We start from the raw sequence: 18,660 nt of genomic DNA on the forward strand, positions 1-18,660 counted from the left end.
GGTTATATATAGATTATATATTCATTGATACTTTAATTATTTTAAAATTATTTTTTATACTTATATTTTAAAATATTGATATTTTAGATCGGAAATCCACCTGAAGATTGTCGATCAAGACATGAAACAATTGTAGTGGCGTTTTTTTTACTTTTTATTAAAATTTTATGTATTGATTAAGTCTTTCCTTGTTTGTTTTGCAAAATAGTGGTTTTGTCTCTAATTAATATTATATATCTCTCTCTATATAAACGGCAGTTTGTCTGTGCGTGTTTCTGTGTGTCTGTTTTCTCGTACCCTCACCCTGACCACGGCTTTCAACCGATTCTGATGAAACTTGACACACACATAGCCCAATGTCATAATTCAAAACTAACGCAGCGAAAATTTTGAAAAGTTCCCCCAGTTCTGAAAAAAATCGATAAATTCGACATGGGGTCGAGAATAAAAAAAAACAAACCACAGACTGTCTAGGGGACGCAACTCAACCTTTTATTACTCTCAAAAAAAAAATTTACCATCATTTTTTTTCCATTTTTTGGCTATAACTCTCTAAAAATGCTTTATAGTTATTTCCCTTACAAACCTGAGCAACGCCGGGCGATACTGCTAGTATATATATATAAGACCCATCAAGCCAAGTGAAATTGTAGTCGTGGCCGATACTGGCATCGAGTAGCTGGCAACCATGCCGGTGGCATGTAAAAAGCACTATTCGAGTGTTGAGCCTCATGGAGGCAATGTGGCCAAAGCCGGTGTCATGTAACTGGCTCGTAAAAAACACCATTCAAGCATTGGGCCTCATGGAGGCAATGTGGCTAATACTGGTGTCATGTAACTAGCACCCGTGCTGGTAGCACATAAAAGCACTCATTACACTCTCAGAGTAGTTGGCATTAGGAAGAGCATCCAGCTTTAGAAACCATACCAAATCAGACTGGAGTTCACCCCATACCAGCATGGACAATGGACGTTATATGATGATGATATATTATATATATATATACACACACACATACACACACATATATATAAGGTTTCTCGCAAAGTTTTTTCCTCACCAGCTTTTCATTAAAACCAATAACTTGTACATGGGCAAGGCATGAGTTGATATCATCAAATGTATAACATTTCTTCCAGGTAGACGGATGTACAGCATCACATACTGGAGGTGGTAGGGTTCTAGAAAAGCCAAAAAAGAAAAATTATCAGTTATGCTTGTTTTCATTTTGCCTTAAGTAGGCACTGATCAAGCAGGCATAAAATCAAGTGTTTCCATGACCATCCCATCAAGAGTCCATTTCCTCTTTCAAAATGATGATTATAATATCTGATATAATTTTACATTAAAATCTAAGCAGATAATTCATGAAGTTAATCCTCTTCAAAAGCACACTCCACATCTCCCTATTTCTTATCTATTTACAATTCTATCATACTGTTGCTATCCACCTCTTCCTCTTTACCTACCACAATCCTTCCTTACTCATTGCTACTTTTTTTTTAATAAACCCCCTCCAAACTGAGATTCATCACTGACCATACCTCCACCAATGTTCACCATTCGATGCATTCACCTCTAACCCCATCTCTAACCATCTGTCACTCTCCTTTCATGCTCTCCTGAACCCAACCCCATCTACCCATTCTCTGTTCCTGTTCTCTCTTTCTCCACCTTCTTGAACTTGTGGGTTTGCCCTGACACCTCATCTCCACCATCTTTTGTGGTAACCAAGTCTCTCCTGTACAGGAAGACACCTGTCTCTGTCTTTCTATCCACAAATCTATAACCTTCAATATTGTATCCCCCACCCCATTCAGCTGAAAGCTTCTTGTCCTGCCAGTTACCTCAGACTTCACTAGTGCTGGTGCCACAAGAGAAGCATCCAGCACACTGCAAAGCAACTGCTACTAGAAAGGCATTCAGCCATAGAAACCATGCTAAAGCAGACATTACAGTCCCCTTCTCTCTCCCTCTCACTCTTTCATGTGCCTCCTTTATAGCAAGACACTGGTTTCTGCCTCTCTATTTCTCTGCTACACTCTAACCTTTCAACATCTGACACAAGATGCCCTCACTCCTCTCAAAATATCTTGTCTTGCAAGTTACTTGGTGACCCTGTCAGTGATGGTGCCATGTAAATAGTATGCAATTCACACTGTAAAGTGGTTGGCATTTGGAAGGGCATCCAACTGTAAAAATCATGTCAAAACTGACCTTGCCTGTGCTAGTGCCACATTAAACACACTGAGTCCACTCTGTGGAGTGGTTGGTGTTAGGCGGGGCATCCAGCTGTAAAAAACCCTGCCAAAACAGACAGAGTAGCCTGGGGTAGTCTTCAACCAGACTGGCTCCTGTCAACCATCCTACCCATGCATGCATGAAAGACAGATGTTAAATGATGACAATGATGATGATGATGATATATATATGTTTGTATTATACCTTTATTACTGGATAAAGATGTGAATGCCAGAACAGATCAAAAATATGGTTCTATCAGAAAACTGAAAAAACAATTGAAATTTTGGTGGTGCTTTTATCCTTTCAAATGCTAAGCTTATAGTCCTCCCCAGATGGATGCTATTTCACAACAGCTTGTTAGCATTCAGCTAACTAGACAATCGCATGCAAGTAATATCCATCAATTTGCAGTCAAATCAACTCCGGTATTCAATTGGTTCTATTTCACTTATCCTCATTGTAAAATGAAAGACAAAATTGATATCGGTTCAAGTTGAACACATAATAGGGTAACTAAATACTTTTAAGGCTCTTCTAAGAGCAGTATATTCCTTTAGTTTTCTAATCATTAATTCTATTATTCCAACTGAGTTATTATAAAATGATGAATAAGATTTACTTAATAATGTCTTCAGATTTCCATTTGGCAGAAACCTTTGATTTAGAAAAACGTTCAACATAGGTCACCAACTCTTCCATATATTGTCTATGGGGGGAAAAAAAGAGAAAATATCAGAAATAAATATTATATTACTGAAATGTAATTTTGAAGAAGGCAAAAAATAATATTCATAAAATCCTACCATAATGTTGTAAACAAGACATTAGAAACCCAACATTTCTCTCATCTACTAATAGGAAAAAAACTTACATGCATTTTGTGGTCTTATTTCTATTGAAGTAGTGTGTCTATTTGTTTCAGTTAATATGATAAACTATGAATATATTTGTTTGTTTCACCCTTTCCCTTCACACTAGTCTCAAAGGTTTTGTAAAAAATCACAGGTGACACCTGACAAAGCCATAACCATATGATAGGTTAAAATTGCCGAAATGCAAGAAATTAAAGACGAAATATCTTACAAACTATAGAATTTTCTCAATAAAGCCAAGAAAAAATGATGTTTTATAAATACATTCTACCAGTATACGAAGTTTAAAAGTGTTTAGTTAACTAGAAATTGTGTTGAAAAGTGCCGTTGAAAAAGAAAAGATCCGGAATCGGCAAACTGAAGACTTGATCATAATGTTTGCAACAGAGTGGACTCCGTTAAAAGTAAGCAAGGTGCCACATGGCAATGCTAAATAAGTCTACTAATGCAGTATTACCAAGTAAACCACAGCAGGATTAGAACTCGGAATGCAAAGAACCAGAACAAATGCCATAAAGCATCTGGTCTGCCATTCTACTGCCAAGGATTGGTACTTTTTCAAACCAAAATGATCTTACGTCTCTCAAAAATCCTCCAATATAATAAGGTTGTGTAACTTGATTTTTATGATTCAATATTTGTAAAAATTATCCAATTTGTAATCAAGCAGGAAATAAAGGTAAAAACACCCAGAAATGAAATATGTGTGCAATGCACAAGAAGAAAAAAGAAAAGTGAAGTTGGTACCTTCCGATCTGTACAGTTGGGTCGGTAGCATAAACAACACCCTTGAAACCAGAATATTCTGTGATGTAAGGAAGAGCCAACATACAAGTGTAGTTAGAGATGAGGATAACATCAACCTGTGACAAATTAACCATACGAGTCTGAAAATTAGAGAAATCAAATATCAAAATTACAATCATCACCAATCAACACCATTAATTCTTTAATATCCAGGGGAGGAGTTTCAATTTAAATGGATTAGAGGAGTCTCCTACACAATATCCCAGCATTTAGTTGAACTTTTTGTGTCTCATTTCATTTAAATTGCAACCATTTATCATTTCAAAAATGAGTAATCTGTTTATAGTTAACATAACTCACAGAAAGCAAAGGCAATACATAAAGAGGTAATTTTCATGTAATGTGTTCAGAGCAGAAGTTCCCAGCTATGTACCATCATCGCCGAATTTTTTAAATCGATCTACTTCCAGTTTTTTTTCTTTTTTCTAATATTTGGATAATTAAAATAAATCTATTCCAATAAAAGCATACTTAAAAAGGCTTCATATAATTTTGAAAGTTCTCTGGAGAAAATATCCCTCAGTTGTTGTTTGTAGTAAATGTATTGATGTAATGTATTGTGACATTTATTATGTTTATTGTCAGTTGTGTAACATATTCATGAACATTTTTGATTCGATCAAATATTTAAAACCTAAAAAAATTGGTCTTTGCAACCCTTTCAGAATTTAAGAAGAAACCAATTTTGGTTACAACCCACAGATTGAGAATATTAATCTCAGGCAACCAATTTGGCAGAGACCCACTCCTAGCATTTGAACTTAGCTTCTTCTGCTGACTTGCGTCACACAGGATGATGAGCAAGTCATGCTTCCCTTTAATTATAAGATTTGACTGTTGCAGTTCTTATCATGATGGTCTTTCTAAGTTAATAATGAAGGACCCGTCAAGTATCTCAAGCTTTTCCAAGCAAGAGACTGCGGTTGAGAATCCTGAAGAAATCTTCTTGGTGTAAGTCTTTAAAGGCAGTTGAAGATGTAAACTCTAACAGCCTTAATATTCAGGTGAGATGCAATACTCCTACTCCAAGTGTTATTTGCTTTGAAAGAAACAATGGAACAATTCCACGGAAGTCCTATCATCATGTCATCAACAAAAGAAGAAACTCAATACTCGGGATAGACATGCTCTTCCCAGGAATAGTGTTTGTTGGGTTTCTTACCATCATCTGTCCTTAAAGTAGAAGCAACACTAACAAGATTCATGCGGAATTCTCAGTTGTAGTCTCTTGCTTGAAGTAGCCCCAAAACAATGAAAGTTAAGTTGACCTTAGAAGTGAAGTAAACTTCCGTAATGAAATAATACCAGGCTGTATTGTCTGAAGGTCTACTAATTCTGCCAATTCACTGCCTATTAACCTAAAAATATCTTCCATTCATTTTATACTTTTTTAATACCCTTCATATCAAAGGATCAATCAAATATTTCTTTTCTGTTTTATATAACTAAATATGGACTGATGTTTTAAAATAATAATTCTTTTATTTTCAGAGAAAATAACTTCAAATGAAAAAAAAAGGCATTGGAGGTGTGATGTGTATCCTGTGTGCACACAAGGATAAAATAAAATTTAATTCAATATATTCTCATACGAATTCATATTTCAACAAAATGACATCAACAGTTATATATCCTCTGCATATTGCTTATGCATATGTAAACAAAGAAAAAAAGACATTTTGATTCAGCCGTCTGCCAGTTTTGAAAATAATCAAACCAAAATCAATAAGTTCAAGCCACTCAACCAATGAATATTTCTGCCAGATTTGGTGAAAATCCATTCAGCCCTTTCCCAGTAATATTGCAAACCCACAGATAAAGACGAGCGGCTATAATACCCTACGTTCAGGGTAATTAGCTATTTAAGTTATATTTCAATATTGTTCGTTAGCATGCTTCTAAATGAACCTTTTTAACTTAGCATCACAAGTGCATAAAAATTATAACCATTGCAGTTTGTGAGGGAACAGAAATAATAATTCAAGGATATAAATAATATAATACAAATATTAGTTTTATAAATAGATATCATATTTATAAAAAAAGATATCTCAACTAAAGTATATAACAAATCACTTTTAAAGTGCAATGTTAGTGAGTTTAATAAATTAAAAAAACAAGACTATTTCTACACAATCAAATTAATTACCTCTGGAGGTAGAAATTCCAAAGTGCCATCCACAAATACACGACCACCACATTCCTTTAGTTCTTTACTCTGGAAGAAGGAAAAAATTTTTAGAGGAAAGATATCATTTACATAGGATTAGAATTCATAGCTAATAAAGGAAAACTTTAATAAAATTTGAGAATTCATCACTTTAAAAACATTCTTTATACTCGAGTGCCTTTGTTGTTGTCGCCAGCACCTTTGTTCTTTGGTTGACATTCTGCCACTTATCCTGACTCATCCCCTGTAGTCCAGTATCCTGAAATCAACTTTTGCCAGTTTTCCTCATGGCTTCCTTTTCCCCTGATTACTTCAAAGATCACGTAGCAATCCTCTAACCATCCAACTTAGTGCAGTCTTCTCCCTTGTTCACAATCTCTGATTTCTCTGGTTACCAGTTTTTACTGCTCATGCATGCAAACATAACACATCCAGCAATGCAAGTTCACCTCATTTTTTGCACATCTTCCAAATCCAATACTCATTTTTGGCTAATATTTACTTTCATTTACATAATTAACAATATTAGGTTATAAAGAAAAAAAGTATAATCAAGTATAAAACTAAAGCATGGTGATCTAAATATGTTCTGAAAAAGAAAAGAAATAAATAATTGGAAACATATTCGTTCATTTTCTGACTTACCACATCCCTTTGTAACTGTGTTGGTTGGTTGTTTGGAGGAGTCCAGTTGGGTAAGTTATCAAACTTAGAACTGAAAAGAAATTTGAAAAATAACGGATTTCCATTGAAGACTGAAAGACATTATAATATTGTTATGGCAAGAATCATGACATCCCCTGTGAGAATGGACTAGCTGAACTTGTGTAAATAGTAGCATGTTTGACTGAGCGTGAGAAATGAGAAATTGCAGGAAGTTAAAAAGTGTCGTTTGTGAGTTTGTAGAGTCACAGGATATTGTTGAGAAGTTGTTATAGTTTGTTGAGAGTTGTTTTGGATTGGTTTCAGTTGTTGGCAAGGTATTTGGGAATACATCAAAAGTGACAGTTGGTGTCTACCTCATTACATGGTACCATATATCACACTGTTATAGTGTAGAATACAAAAGTGACATACAGTAATCACATTACAAAAAATAAGCACAACCGAACGTGGGGGTGTAACCGGGTCACTTATGAGTACCCCTCATTCATTGGACAATGAACTTTGCTTGCAAAGACCTATTGAGGCAAGTGAAAACCAACCAAAATCGCTGACGTGGCCGATGACAGTACCACCTGATTGGCACTCCTGCCAGTGGAACATTAAAAGCACATCCAAGTGTGATCGTTGGATTGGCTCCTGTGCTGGTGGCACATGAAAAACAACATTCGAGTGTGGTCGTTGTCCATGTCACTGCACTGGCTCCCATACAGGTAGCATGTAAAAACACCTTTTGAGCATGGGTGCGGTCGTTGCCAGAACCGCCTGACTGGCCCTCGTGCCGGTGGCACATAAAAAGCACCCACTACACTCTTGGAGTGGTTGGCATTAGGAAGGGCATCCAGCTGTAGAAACTCTGCCAGACCAGATTGAGCCTGGTGCAGCCTCTGTCAAACTGTCCAACACATGCCAGCATGGAAAGCAGACGTTAAACGATGATGATGATGATACAAGATATAAATGGTTTCATCTAATGCCCAGTTTAATACTACCACCTGGCACCTGGAGAGTCTTTAACTGAATTCACTTTTGCAAACATCTGAGTAAGATTTCTGGTTGGAGGATTATTTTTACCCTCTCTTTTACTCATCTCAGAAATCCAGTGTGAATGTGAGAACATTATGGTCAATTCAACTGATCCGTGTAGGAAAGGTGCAGCCAGAGGGTAGGTGTCCTTAGAGGTAAAAAAATCCAATGGAGAGGTAGTGTCCGTCAAGGAAAAGTAAGAGTTGGTAGTGGTAGAATATAGGATCAAAGTGAGACCACATGAGCGCGTGATATATAACGGGAAAGTTTACGAAAATAAACAAAAGACGAAGGCAGGTGGAGTAGAGACAAACAAATGTATTAGTATAGCGCTCAGCAATAGAAATAGAAAAAGTCTTTTATGTTTCGAGCCTACGCTCTTCGACAGAAAGATACAGAAAAAAAACAAGGAGAGAAAAAAATGTGTGTAGGAGCCAACGATCGATCATGGCGCTATACTAATACATTTGTTTGTTTGTACTCCACCTGCCTTCGTCTTTTGTTTATTTTCGTAAACTTTCCTCTTATATATATCAACATATGTTACAGATATGATGTCAGAGAAAATCTATTTGAGGTTAATGTGAAGTAAATAGATGTACAGTTCTGCTCTCATATGAATAAAACAGCTAAATAAGAAGAGGGATGGAAGGTGAAGGTGAAGAAGGCATGAGAATGACAGATTGGATACAGAGGCAAGGCCCAGTGTTCATATAAACACAATGTTTTTAGAACCTCCCTTTCCTTGTGATGGAGGAGGCCTCTCAAGCATAGTAGATTAGCAACCATATCAACCTTTTGTCATTTCCTTCACAAGGCTCAACAATCTGAGGTTAGTTTTCACTTCTTTGTCCCACATCTTTCCGGGTTTTCCTTTTCCACAGGTTCCATCCACATTCAGCAATCAGTAATTATTTATGCAGCTGTCCTCATCTATACACATCACATGGCCATACCATCAGACTGCTCTCTTGTACAATACATCTGATTCCCTTTATGCCCAGTTTTTCTCAGATAAAGATGCTGTACACATACACAAGACTTGTAATAAATAAATCACTATCATTTAATGTTCCATGTGGACATGGGTTGGATGCTTTGATGGGGGGTCCAAGAGGTCCAAAGACTGCATTATGTTCCAGTGTCAGCTTTGACATGGTTTCTACGGCTGGATTGCCCTTCCTAATACCAACCACTTTACAGAGTCTACTGGATGCTCTTCTTTCATGCCTCCAAAACAAGTGAGGTCACCATGCAGCTTGTAAGACTATGAGACTCAAAGGAGTTGGGGAGCTTTATGCTCAGCAATGAGGGGGGCAAAGAAGATTTCTTAGTGTAGAGGAGTTACATGAGCATTCATATTTAGTAGGGAGGGTGAGAAGGACCAGGTGGAACTGGAAAGAAATTATGGTGGTGATGGACCCTTCAAGGTGCATGGTGGGTAGGCATGAGTGGGAATAGAGGAATTAGGAGTGTAAGTAGATGGGGGTTGCAAGAGTACACAAGGGAGTGAGAGATGGGGAGAAAGAGAAAGGGGAAAGGAAACATGCAGCAACTATAAAGACTGGGTAGAGTGAAGGGTGGATGTAGTGAAGAGTAGATCAATGGAGAGTGGGTGACTAATGTTGCATGAGTTGAGAGAAGTAGGCATTGCAGAAGAAAGCAAGGGAAAGTGGCAAGATAGTAATGACAATACAGTAGACAGGGGAAAGATGAGAGAGATGTTATGTGGTTGGGTAGATGGCAGTAGGGGTGAGGGAGAAAAGAGGCAAGCATAGCACCTGAGAAGAGTGAGAAACACATGATGATAGGAGAGGAGAGATGATTTAGTGGCTCAGTGTGTGAGTGATTGATGTAAAATATGGATGGAGAGAAGAGTATTAATGGAACATATGTATATATCACCATCCCCTTCCTTAATTGGAAAAAGTGAGGGTTGGTGACAGGAAGGGCATCTAGCTGTACAAAATACAACTCAATAAATTCTGTCTGATCCATGCAAGCAGGGAAAAACTGATGATGAGGAGGATGATAACATCTATATATAATGTTGCGTAGGTGAATAGAAGGACTGAATGCAGTTCCCACAATTCCAATATCATCCTCTTATACTACACTTTGGTATAGTACTAATAATGTTGCTTTGAAGACATTGGCAATACACATGACATAGTTCTTTTTAATTTAAGCTACAATTTTATATTTATGGAGATATACTTGCATAGCAAGTGACTTGATCAGAGATCGTGTGCTGAAACAAAAACAAATGCAGCGTGGACGGTGTTTATAATAATATAATAATAATAATAATAATAATGAAATTATTGTATACAGTGCTCAGGTGCACCACAACTTGTAAGAGTATGTGCAGTAATGTACAAATGTCTGGAAAGCGAACAATGCATGAGTCAGATACATGCTTGTGTGTGTATGGAGGGGAGAAAATCAGGTGTAGTGTTGGCGAATCTCAGGAAGCATGGAAGTTTTGAGGATGCAGTGTTCCGACAACTAACAACTGATGCCGGCAGTTTGTTCCATGCTTCAACAACTCTCAGCGTGAAAAAATGTTTCCGAAAGTCATGGGAACTGTGCTGTTTTCATCCACGGGTGTTAGATGGGTGGTGTTTGAAAAGGTGCTCAGAGTTATTGTTTGTACGATGGTTGATAATTTTATGGGTGTCTGCCAAGTCAGCTGTCAGACGTTGGAGTTTCAATGTGTCCATGCCCAGGGAAGTAAGGCATTCAGGATATGGCAAATACCTGATGGAGGGTATTCTTTTGGTTGCACGTCGCTGAACAGCTTCCAGACGATTGATATCCTGGGCAAGATAGGGGTTCCAGACTGGTGATGCAAATTCCAGGTGAGGTCTTACCATAGCTATATAAAGCCGCAGATAGATAGTCGGAGAGTGGCTCACAAAGGATTTGGTGAGTGATGCCAAGATACCCTCAGCCTTCTTGACAATTTTAGCGATGTGTTTTGTCCAACGCAAATCACTGTCGACAATAACACCTAGGTCACGTTCACATGAAGACTTTTTGAGACTAGTGTTGTGGAGGGAGTAGGTGGACGCTGGGTTTCTCCTCCCAAAATGCATGGTGGTACATTTGTCCACAGCCAGCTTGAGTTGCCAGTCCATGATCCACTGCTGCATTGTGTCCAGGTCTGCTTGCAATAGAGATCTATAGTGTACAGGATTTGACCTCTTTATTTCGAGGTACAGCTTGATGTCATCTGCATATTTCAGCACTGTGGCATTCTTTAAGTTGGCATCTATGTCATTAACATATGCAACAAATAAAAGGGGGCCAAGAACAGATCCCTGTGGTACACCAGATGTCATCTCATAGATCGAAGAGTGCTGTCCTAGAACTGTGACAATCTCTTTTCGGCCGAAAATAAAGGACTTCAACCACTTATAGAGTTCATCTCTTACGCCCAACGCAGAAAGCTTCACCATAAGTCTTTTGTGTGGCATAGAGTTAAAAGCCTTAGCAAAGTCCAGGTAAACAACATCCATCCAGGATCCACGATCAGTGATTTGGGTAACGTCCTCAAGAAACTCGATGAGTTGATTACAGCAGCTGGAGTTAGGAATAAATCCGAATTGTGATGGCTGGATGAGGCTGTGAGACTTCCAGAAGTTCCAGAGGGTTTCTCTGATACAGGATTCCATCAGTTTGGCAATGCAGCTAGTAAGACTAACGGGGCAATAGTTGACAGGCGATGTGCGGTCGCCTATTTTAAACAGAGGGATAACACTGGCACTTTTCCACTGTTCTGGAGTAACACCATTGTCAAGACAGAATTAGAAGAATAGAGAAAGTTGGCTTAGAAGAAAGTACCCACCGCGTTTGAGAAGTAGGTATGTAACACCATCGAGACCAGGAGAGGCATAGTTGCGTTTATTCTTAAGGTGGCGTTGTAGCATTGCTGGTGTAAATTGCATAGTAGATATAGAGTCAGATGTCATAGTAGATATAGAGTCCGATGTCAGCAATGATTTCTGCACATTCTTCGGGATTGCCAGTAATCTGTCCTGTGTGGGGATTGTGAAGGGACCAACTGGAGAGTGGGGTCTCTGCTTTGAGTGCACATACTTCCAGAACACTTTGCTGTCAGGGTTAGCTGCAATGCATTGTTCAAATTCAAGCACTGCCTTTTTTGTCACCTGCTTGAGGTGGTTGGCTGACCTATTGCGCTTTTTCCTCTTGCTCTCTGATTTGTGCAATTTGTATTCCTGTTCAGCATTACAGCGTTCTTTCCTGGCAAGTCGGACTGCTGCAGTCTCCCAAATTGCACTATTGGGTGGTTTTTTGTGCTTGCGTGGTACTGATGCTGCACATGCCGCCCATATTGAATTCAGAATGTTCTGGAGTATAGTGTCCACATCTCCAGAGGCATAAAATTCGAGCTCCAGTCCGCTTTATTCCAGTCAAAGCGGGCAGTCTGAAGATGGTTGTGTTTTTTGTTACAACCAATCAGAGACAAGTCGGCCATGATCATGGAATGATCAGAGTCACCTAAAGGTTCTTCAGTAGTGACACTAATGATTGTTTCAGGAGAAGCGGTAAGTAGCAGAGCCATTTAAAACACACAAAAACTGTTAGATTCACTTCAGCACTTAATTTTAATTTGTCAAAATATCTTTGTCGCTTTGAAACCGCAACCTGTTCAGACAAAATTTTGTGCTGCATGGAATTTTGTCATATTTTAGTCACGGTTTCAAAGTGACAAAAATATCTTGACAAATTAAATTTTTGTGTGTTTTTAAATAGCTTATAAACATCTTCCAAGCTGCAATTGTTTACAATTTTATAATTTTTCTGTTTTCAATCAATTCATTTACAATCCACCTTCATCAACACCATACGCATTAATTCAATACATTCATTTAAAACTGCAGAATCTATCTTTCTTTCTAAGAATGAAAACAATTATAAAGTTGTTAATGAAGTTCTAAGACATGTTAATTGAATTAATTGAACTCAGAATATATTGCCTACCTAGATATAACTGGTAAAGGAATGAAGTTCTGCACTTGAGCAATATCTAGCCCACAGTCCATCATGATGTTCACTCCTTTGAACTGTAACACGAAGCAGGGCTTACTGTGGTTACTGGACAAACACATCTGAAATGGTTAACAAATATCAAAAGTAACAGAAAGGAAAATTTAAGATAAAAATATAATGGCAGTTAGTATTATGTAATGAATAGTTAAAAAAAAAAGGCACTCAGATTGATGGAAAATATCACAATGATTATCTCAAATAAATGCTCCTCAGAAAGGTTATATCTTTATTTTCAGGCAGAAAGGTTAGCAGGCCGGGCTTGGCGGTATTTCGTCTGCCGTTACGTTCTGAGTTCAAATTGCGCCGAGGTCGACTTTGCCTTTCATCCTTTCGGGATGCAGTAGCAACAGCAGAAGCAGTAGTTACGCACTGGGGTCGATATGATCGACTTAATCCCTTTGTCTGTCCTTGTTTGTCCCCTCTGTGTTTAGCAGCCCCTTGTGGGTAGTAAAAAAATAAGAAACGTTATATCTTTATTTTTCTGAGGAGCGTAAATTAAAATTGAAAGAAACAGCTGAGATACTGTATACGAATTCGTGCGAATGTTTTTGGTTTTTCATTTATTTGTGGTTTGGGACAAAAACGAAGAAACGGTCGGGATTCGAAACCGGTAAATACGAATTTCAGTCGGAAATTGTTACTAAACGATAAAAAGTTTTGAAGTTTTGCCTTTAAAACAAACAAAAGTTGACTTGTACAGGTATGTACGATCATAACAAATAAATACCCCAAATAAACAATTGTCTTAACTTACAAGTTTCATTTTTGAAGATTTTTTCTTCTTCGAATCAGGAAAAATCTTCGGAAAATGTTTTTTTTTCGTCTTTCAAGACATTCAGCGTCCTCTGTTGTGTGCCGGTGAGAGTTAGCTCCCCTTTACATGAACCGGAAGACGACGGACGAGGCGGTGCTGGCACGGTCGGAGCGTAAAAGAAAGGTCAAAAAGATTACCAAAAGGAACAACCAGCCGGCGGGTTAATCCATTAATCCAGACCCAGATTTCATCCGATCATCATTTATATTTTTAACTCTCATCCGTTTTTTCACTCTGTATATAAGAAGCGAGTTGGTGCCCTGAAGGGTCCCTCGTCTGTCCCTTCTTCTATGTAAACCTTTTATAGGTTAATAAAGAAATATTCGCGAGGAGGACATCGCAAATTTCAGCTGGGCCCAGCACGGATTTCCAAAAATCTACTTTATTTAAATCGCCTTTTACCTTTTATACGACAATTTGATAATTTCAACTCATGTGAAGAGGAAACCCTGAAGTTTTGCTTTAAAGTAAAGAAGAGAGAAAATAAGGCTGTTGAACAAGTCCAGAACCCCTGGATTTTGAAATTTTTGTTTTTAACCTTTATTTAATCCAGTAAGTTGCGGTTTGAGAGGTATTTTTACCTGTGAAGTATTTACCTGTGTAGTATTTACCTGTGAAGTATTTACCTGTGTAGGAGTTCGAGCGGGCATTTAGAAGTAACTCTCAATACACTACTTTTTTTCCCCTCTGAAAACGACCTGAATGTTATAATTCACGTTCTCTCCTACAATTACATATAATTGTTTTTAATTTGCACACATTATCAATTGATTCCTACCGACACTGAATACCTCATTAATAAGTTTACCCCGATTCTTTGTTTTTATCTAATCTTATTATTTCAGTGCCTATGTCGAGTATTTTCAATATTTTGATGGTTTGTTCCCGTCAGCAACTCTCCACATTCTGCCACGAATTTAATCAGTTATTTCACTGAAACAATAAAACTTCGCTAACGACCTTGATTAGTAAAAAACAGCCTTTATTCATCTTGATATTTTATATTTCTTTATACTGTCTAACGATATCGCCGAATTTATTACACGTGTATATTGTGATTTTCTTCACTTTACAATGAAGATCTTTATATTAACTTTACAAAAACCTACTAATATAAGTAGGTTTTTCAATATTTTGTCCAATTTACGATGAATAATTTTGTTGGTTTTTCGAAATATAAATTTGGATTAAAATTTCCTGGCATATGTCAGCTTTTAAGTTTACAAATAAAATATTCTACTTCAAATTATTATGAAGATTTTACAAACAGTGCCTCTATTTATGTACACTGGCCTTACTGTGCCAAAAGATGCACGTACTGCAATTTTAATAAATATATCAATTCCAATGTTAACAACATACGAATGACCGATTCCTTAGTAACCGAAACTAAAGCTTTACTAAAACTTAGTGGAGTAAAGCAAATAACGTCCATCTTTTTCGGCGGTGGAACACCTTCTCTCGCACCTCCAAGCACTATACAACGTATCATTGAATGTGTAAAGCAGCTGGCAAATCTCTCCAACCGAGCTGAAATTACACTTGAAGCCAACCCAACAGCATTAGAATTCCAAAAATTGCGCGACTTTAAAACAGCGGGTATCAATAGACTCTCTGTCGGCGTCCAATCATTAAACGATGCGCAGCTTCGAATTCTTGGCCGAAATCACTCTGCAGCAGAGGCAATTAGATGTGTTGAAGAAGCTATAAATCTTTACAAAGGAAGCGTTTCGATAGATCTAATTTTTGGAATCCCTGGTCAGACTCTAAAGGATTGGTTGGAAGAATTGAAGAGGACTTTGTGCTTTTGTGATGATCATTTGTCCTTGTATCAGTTGATTGTTAAGAGAGGAACTCCACTTTATCATAAAAGATCTAAAGGAATTATGAAGTTTCCTAACGATGATATTTTAGCAGATATGTATGAAGAAACAGTAAAAATATTAGAGGAAGAACATTTTTCACGTTATGAAGTGTCAAACTTTGCCCGAAATGGTGCTGAGAGCATCCACAATAAATCTTATTGGCAAGGTAAGCAGTATATTGGAGTAGGCCCAGGTGCTCATGGCAGGTTTGTTACCAAAGGTCAAAGTCTGGAAGTAGGACATAATTTCCGACAGGCCCGTATTCAGATACTGGAGCCTGAGCAGTGGATGGCTGCAGTTGAAAGATTCGGACATGGCACAAAAATATCAGTTCCACTATCGTTGAAAGATATTTTAGAAGAAGGTCTGGTGATGACTCTTCGTACAGATGAAGGTATTGACTGTTCAGAATGGCACCAAAGGACTGGTGTGGATCTACTGAAAATTCTTTTTAGCTCTGAAACAATTCAAGAGTACATGCTGCAAGAGTTCTTTTCCATAAAAGGAAATCGGTTAAAAGCTACAAAAAAGGGAATACTTGTACTCGACAGACTTCTTCCTGATTTCATATTAGCCTTGCAACACTACTTTGAATCATTCGAGAAAAATCAAAGGTAAATAATTTTAGTAATTTTGTAAGAATCATTATTATATAATTGATAATAAGCGACTAGATAAGTGGCTGCATCTGTGGACAAGAATGACCATACAAATAAATATGTATTCCTTACCTTTATTTAATTGTTTATATCTAATATATGTTTCAAGGTGTCTGTACATAATGTTGTGCTGTGTCTATAGATAGTACTTGAAGATTTACAATATGAAAGACAGAAAATGATTTTGTTTCTCTACCTTGTTGTGTCTGGAGAGAGTCATTTTCTTTTTGTGCCTTAGAAATAAGAGAAGGCAGTGTGCTGGCAGAATCATTAGCTGCTGGACGAAATGCTTTGCAGTATTTCACCCGTCACTATGTTCTGAGTTCAAATTCCACCGAGGTCGTCATTGCCTTTTGTCCTTTCAGGGGCGATAAATTAAGTACCAGTGAAACACTGGGGTCGGTATAATCAACTAGTTCCCCCTCCTCAAAATTCCAGACCATGTGCCTATAGTAGAAAAGATGATGTATTCTGAGAGAATTATACAAGGACAAGTAGCAGGAGGTGAGAGCACATTTTGTGGAGTAAAGTGACAAAGTTCCATGTTGAAAACAAGTTGACTTTGGTGTGGTGTCCAAGCCACCAGTTCAAATAACCCTGGGCCAAACTTTCCAGATTCTTCAAATTGCAAATTGGTGAGATATTTACATAATCCTTCATTGATGTTTGGTGCCATCACTTGATTCATGCTAGTGAATACTGAGGGGCCTGTAAACGTTTACATGCATGCTCTGTTCTCTCAAGGGGCTGGTCATACCTTTTATAGCTTTATGAGCAGGCTGTGGCCCATAGCAGGAAATTTAAGGTGATTTGAATCTTGCCAAAGACTCACAACACTTTTTATTATATTCTCTTTAATTCTTGTTTTGTTTATGGTTAAGTCAGAGAAGAAAGGTAGGAACCTGTGACCTTTTTCTGCCGATAGGTAGGTAGAAGGAAAACAGAAATTGGACACCTGGTCCAAATGATTAAACTCCTCTAAAACTACACTAATGTCAGCTGGTGATGTTAAACTTAGCAATAGATTAAGGTTATATCCACAAAATTAGTTCAAAATATGGATGTAATTTCAGAGTTTATCAAAGACCCTATTCATTTGTAGTTTGGAAGTGAAAAGCTGCAGATATAATTTTTCTTTGCTCCATTTTGTATTATGTGATAAGAGTTAAATAAAAAGGTATGAAAAATTTTGTTCAGGTGTAGATGGGTGGTTTGCGAAGCTTGATTCTCAAACATGTGGTCTCAGGTTCAGTCCTCTTGTATGGTTCTTTGAGGGTCTTCTACAACAGTCCCTAGACAAACAAAGCCTTTTGAGTAGCTGAGATAGACAACAACTGAAAGAAGACCAGCCACGTGTGTGTGTGGTGTACCTGTCTTGACATCATGCAATGGTTGTAATTAATTATTACCATAATTACAAGCAATGCTCTTCATTTCCAGTCTGCCATGAAAAGTGTCTGATCATGGGAAATATTAGCTTGCTTAGAAACAGATGAAGGACATCTGGCTGAAGAAAATCTTCCTCAAGAAATTCCATCTGATCAAAGCATAGCCTGGAAAAGTGGATGTTAAATGATGATAATAAATGGATAAAATATTCCAGGGCAAGATATTTCATATCAATAGTGAAAGACTGTTTATCTTTATTTCTCGACATTGGAAAATAAGCTACGAGGTCTTTGTGTTCTGCTTAAACACTTTTGATGAACCAGGGTTAAAGATTTCTTCATTGGGTGTTTTATTTTCTAACTATGGTATTAAAATTGGTTCAAATTTTGGCAGAAAGCCAGTGAACTCAAGGGAATAGGTAAGTTGATTACATCAATTCCATTGTTCAACTGATACTTATTTTATCAACCCTGAAAGGATGAGAGGCAAAGTCAATCTCGACAGCATTTGAACTCAGACCATTACGAGTTCTGCATATGTTATGTCCTGCACAGTGATAATTCTGCCAACTCACCACTTTAATATGGTTTTAGTATTTCTAAGCATAAGATTGCAAGCTGACAGAAATAGCTGTGCTTTAATCTACAACTTGCATATAAAATGCATATTTTAATGGTATTCCATATAGTTTTCATTTGGTTTCTCTACATTGTGAATTCAATTCTTACCAGAGTCTACTGTTCTGCCTTTGAGGATCATCTCGGGACCACTCATGTCTAGAAACTGAGGTTAGGGGTAAGTAAGGGCATGCTCCCTGCAGAAAATCCAGCTCTGGAAAAGTCTCATGACAATAGCAAAGAAGCAAGGGCACCTGCCAGCCCAAAGGTTGAGGTGGGCTGCACCTACCTACCTCAAAGAGGAAGGTACAAACTCTCATCCTGGGTCACACAAGTATGACTTGCCTTATGATGGCCGACGACCTGAGAAGAAGCTTGGGGTGAAGTTGGGAGGTTGAAATGTGGGCAGTCTGCATGGAAGGGGAACTGAGATGTGTGAGGAATCGAGGAAGAGGGT

General features: G+C 37.7%; 2 protein-coding genes across 2 annotated transcripts in view; one reads left to right on the forward strand and one right to left on the reverse strand.

The window, feature by feature from the left end:
- Positions 1-13,756, reverse strand: part of LOC115223549 (integrator complex subunit 9) — a 45,488-nt gene extending 31,732 nt beyond the window's left edge. Inside the window, exons 1-7 of the mRNA XM_029794186.2 lie at positions 13,614-13,756; positions 12,791-12,918; positions 6,740-6,809; positions 6,074-6,142; positions 3,865-4,004; positions 2,865-2,951; positions 1,062-1,182 (exon numbers count right to left, since the gene is read on the reverse strand). Of these exons, the coding sequence (XP_029650046.1) occupies positions 1,062-1,182; positions 2,865-2,951; positions 3,865-4,004; positions 6,074-6,142; positions 6,740-6,809; positions 12,791-12,918; positions 13,614-13,622 (624 nt within the window). The 5' untranslated portion in view covers positions 13,623-13,756. The remainder of the gene's footprint in view (positions 1-1,061; positions 1,183-2,864; positions 2,952-3,864; positions 4,005-6,073; positions 6,143-6,739; positions 6,810-12,790; positions 12,919-13,613) is intronic.
- Positions 13,757-13,853: 97 nt separating this feature from the next.
- LOC115223475 (radical S-adenosyl methionine domain-containing protein 1, mitochondrial-like) lies at positions 13,854-16,274 on the forward strand. Its single transcript, XM_029794073.2, has one exon. It carries the CDS (start codon positions 14,822-14,824, stop codon positions 16,154-16,156), a length of 1,335 nt encoding a protein of 444 aa, XP_029649933.1. The 5' UTR covers positions 13,854-14,821; the 3' UTR covers positions 16,157-16,274.
- Positions 16,275-18,660: the final 2,386 nt, after the last annotated feature.

This window comes from Octopus sinensis, linkage group LG23 (assembly GCF_006345805.1).
Source record: "Octopus sinensis linkage group LG23, ASM634580v1, whole genome shotgun sequence".
In the NCBI taxonomy this organism is placed as follows: Eukaryota; Metazoa; Mollusca; class Cephalopoda; order Octopoda; family Octopodidae; genus Octopus; species Octopus sinensis.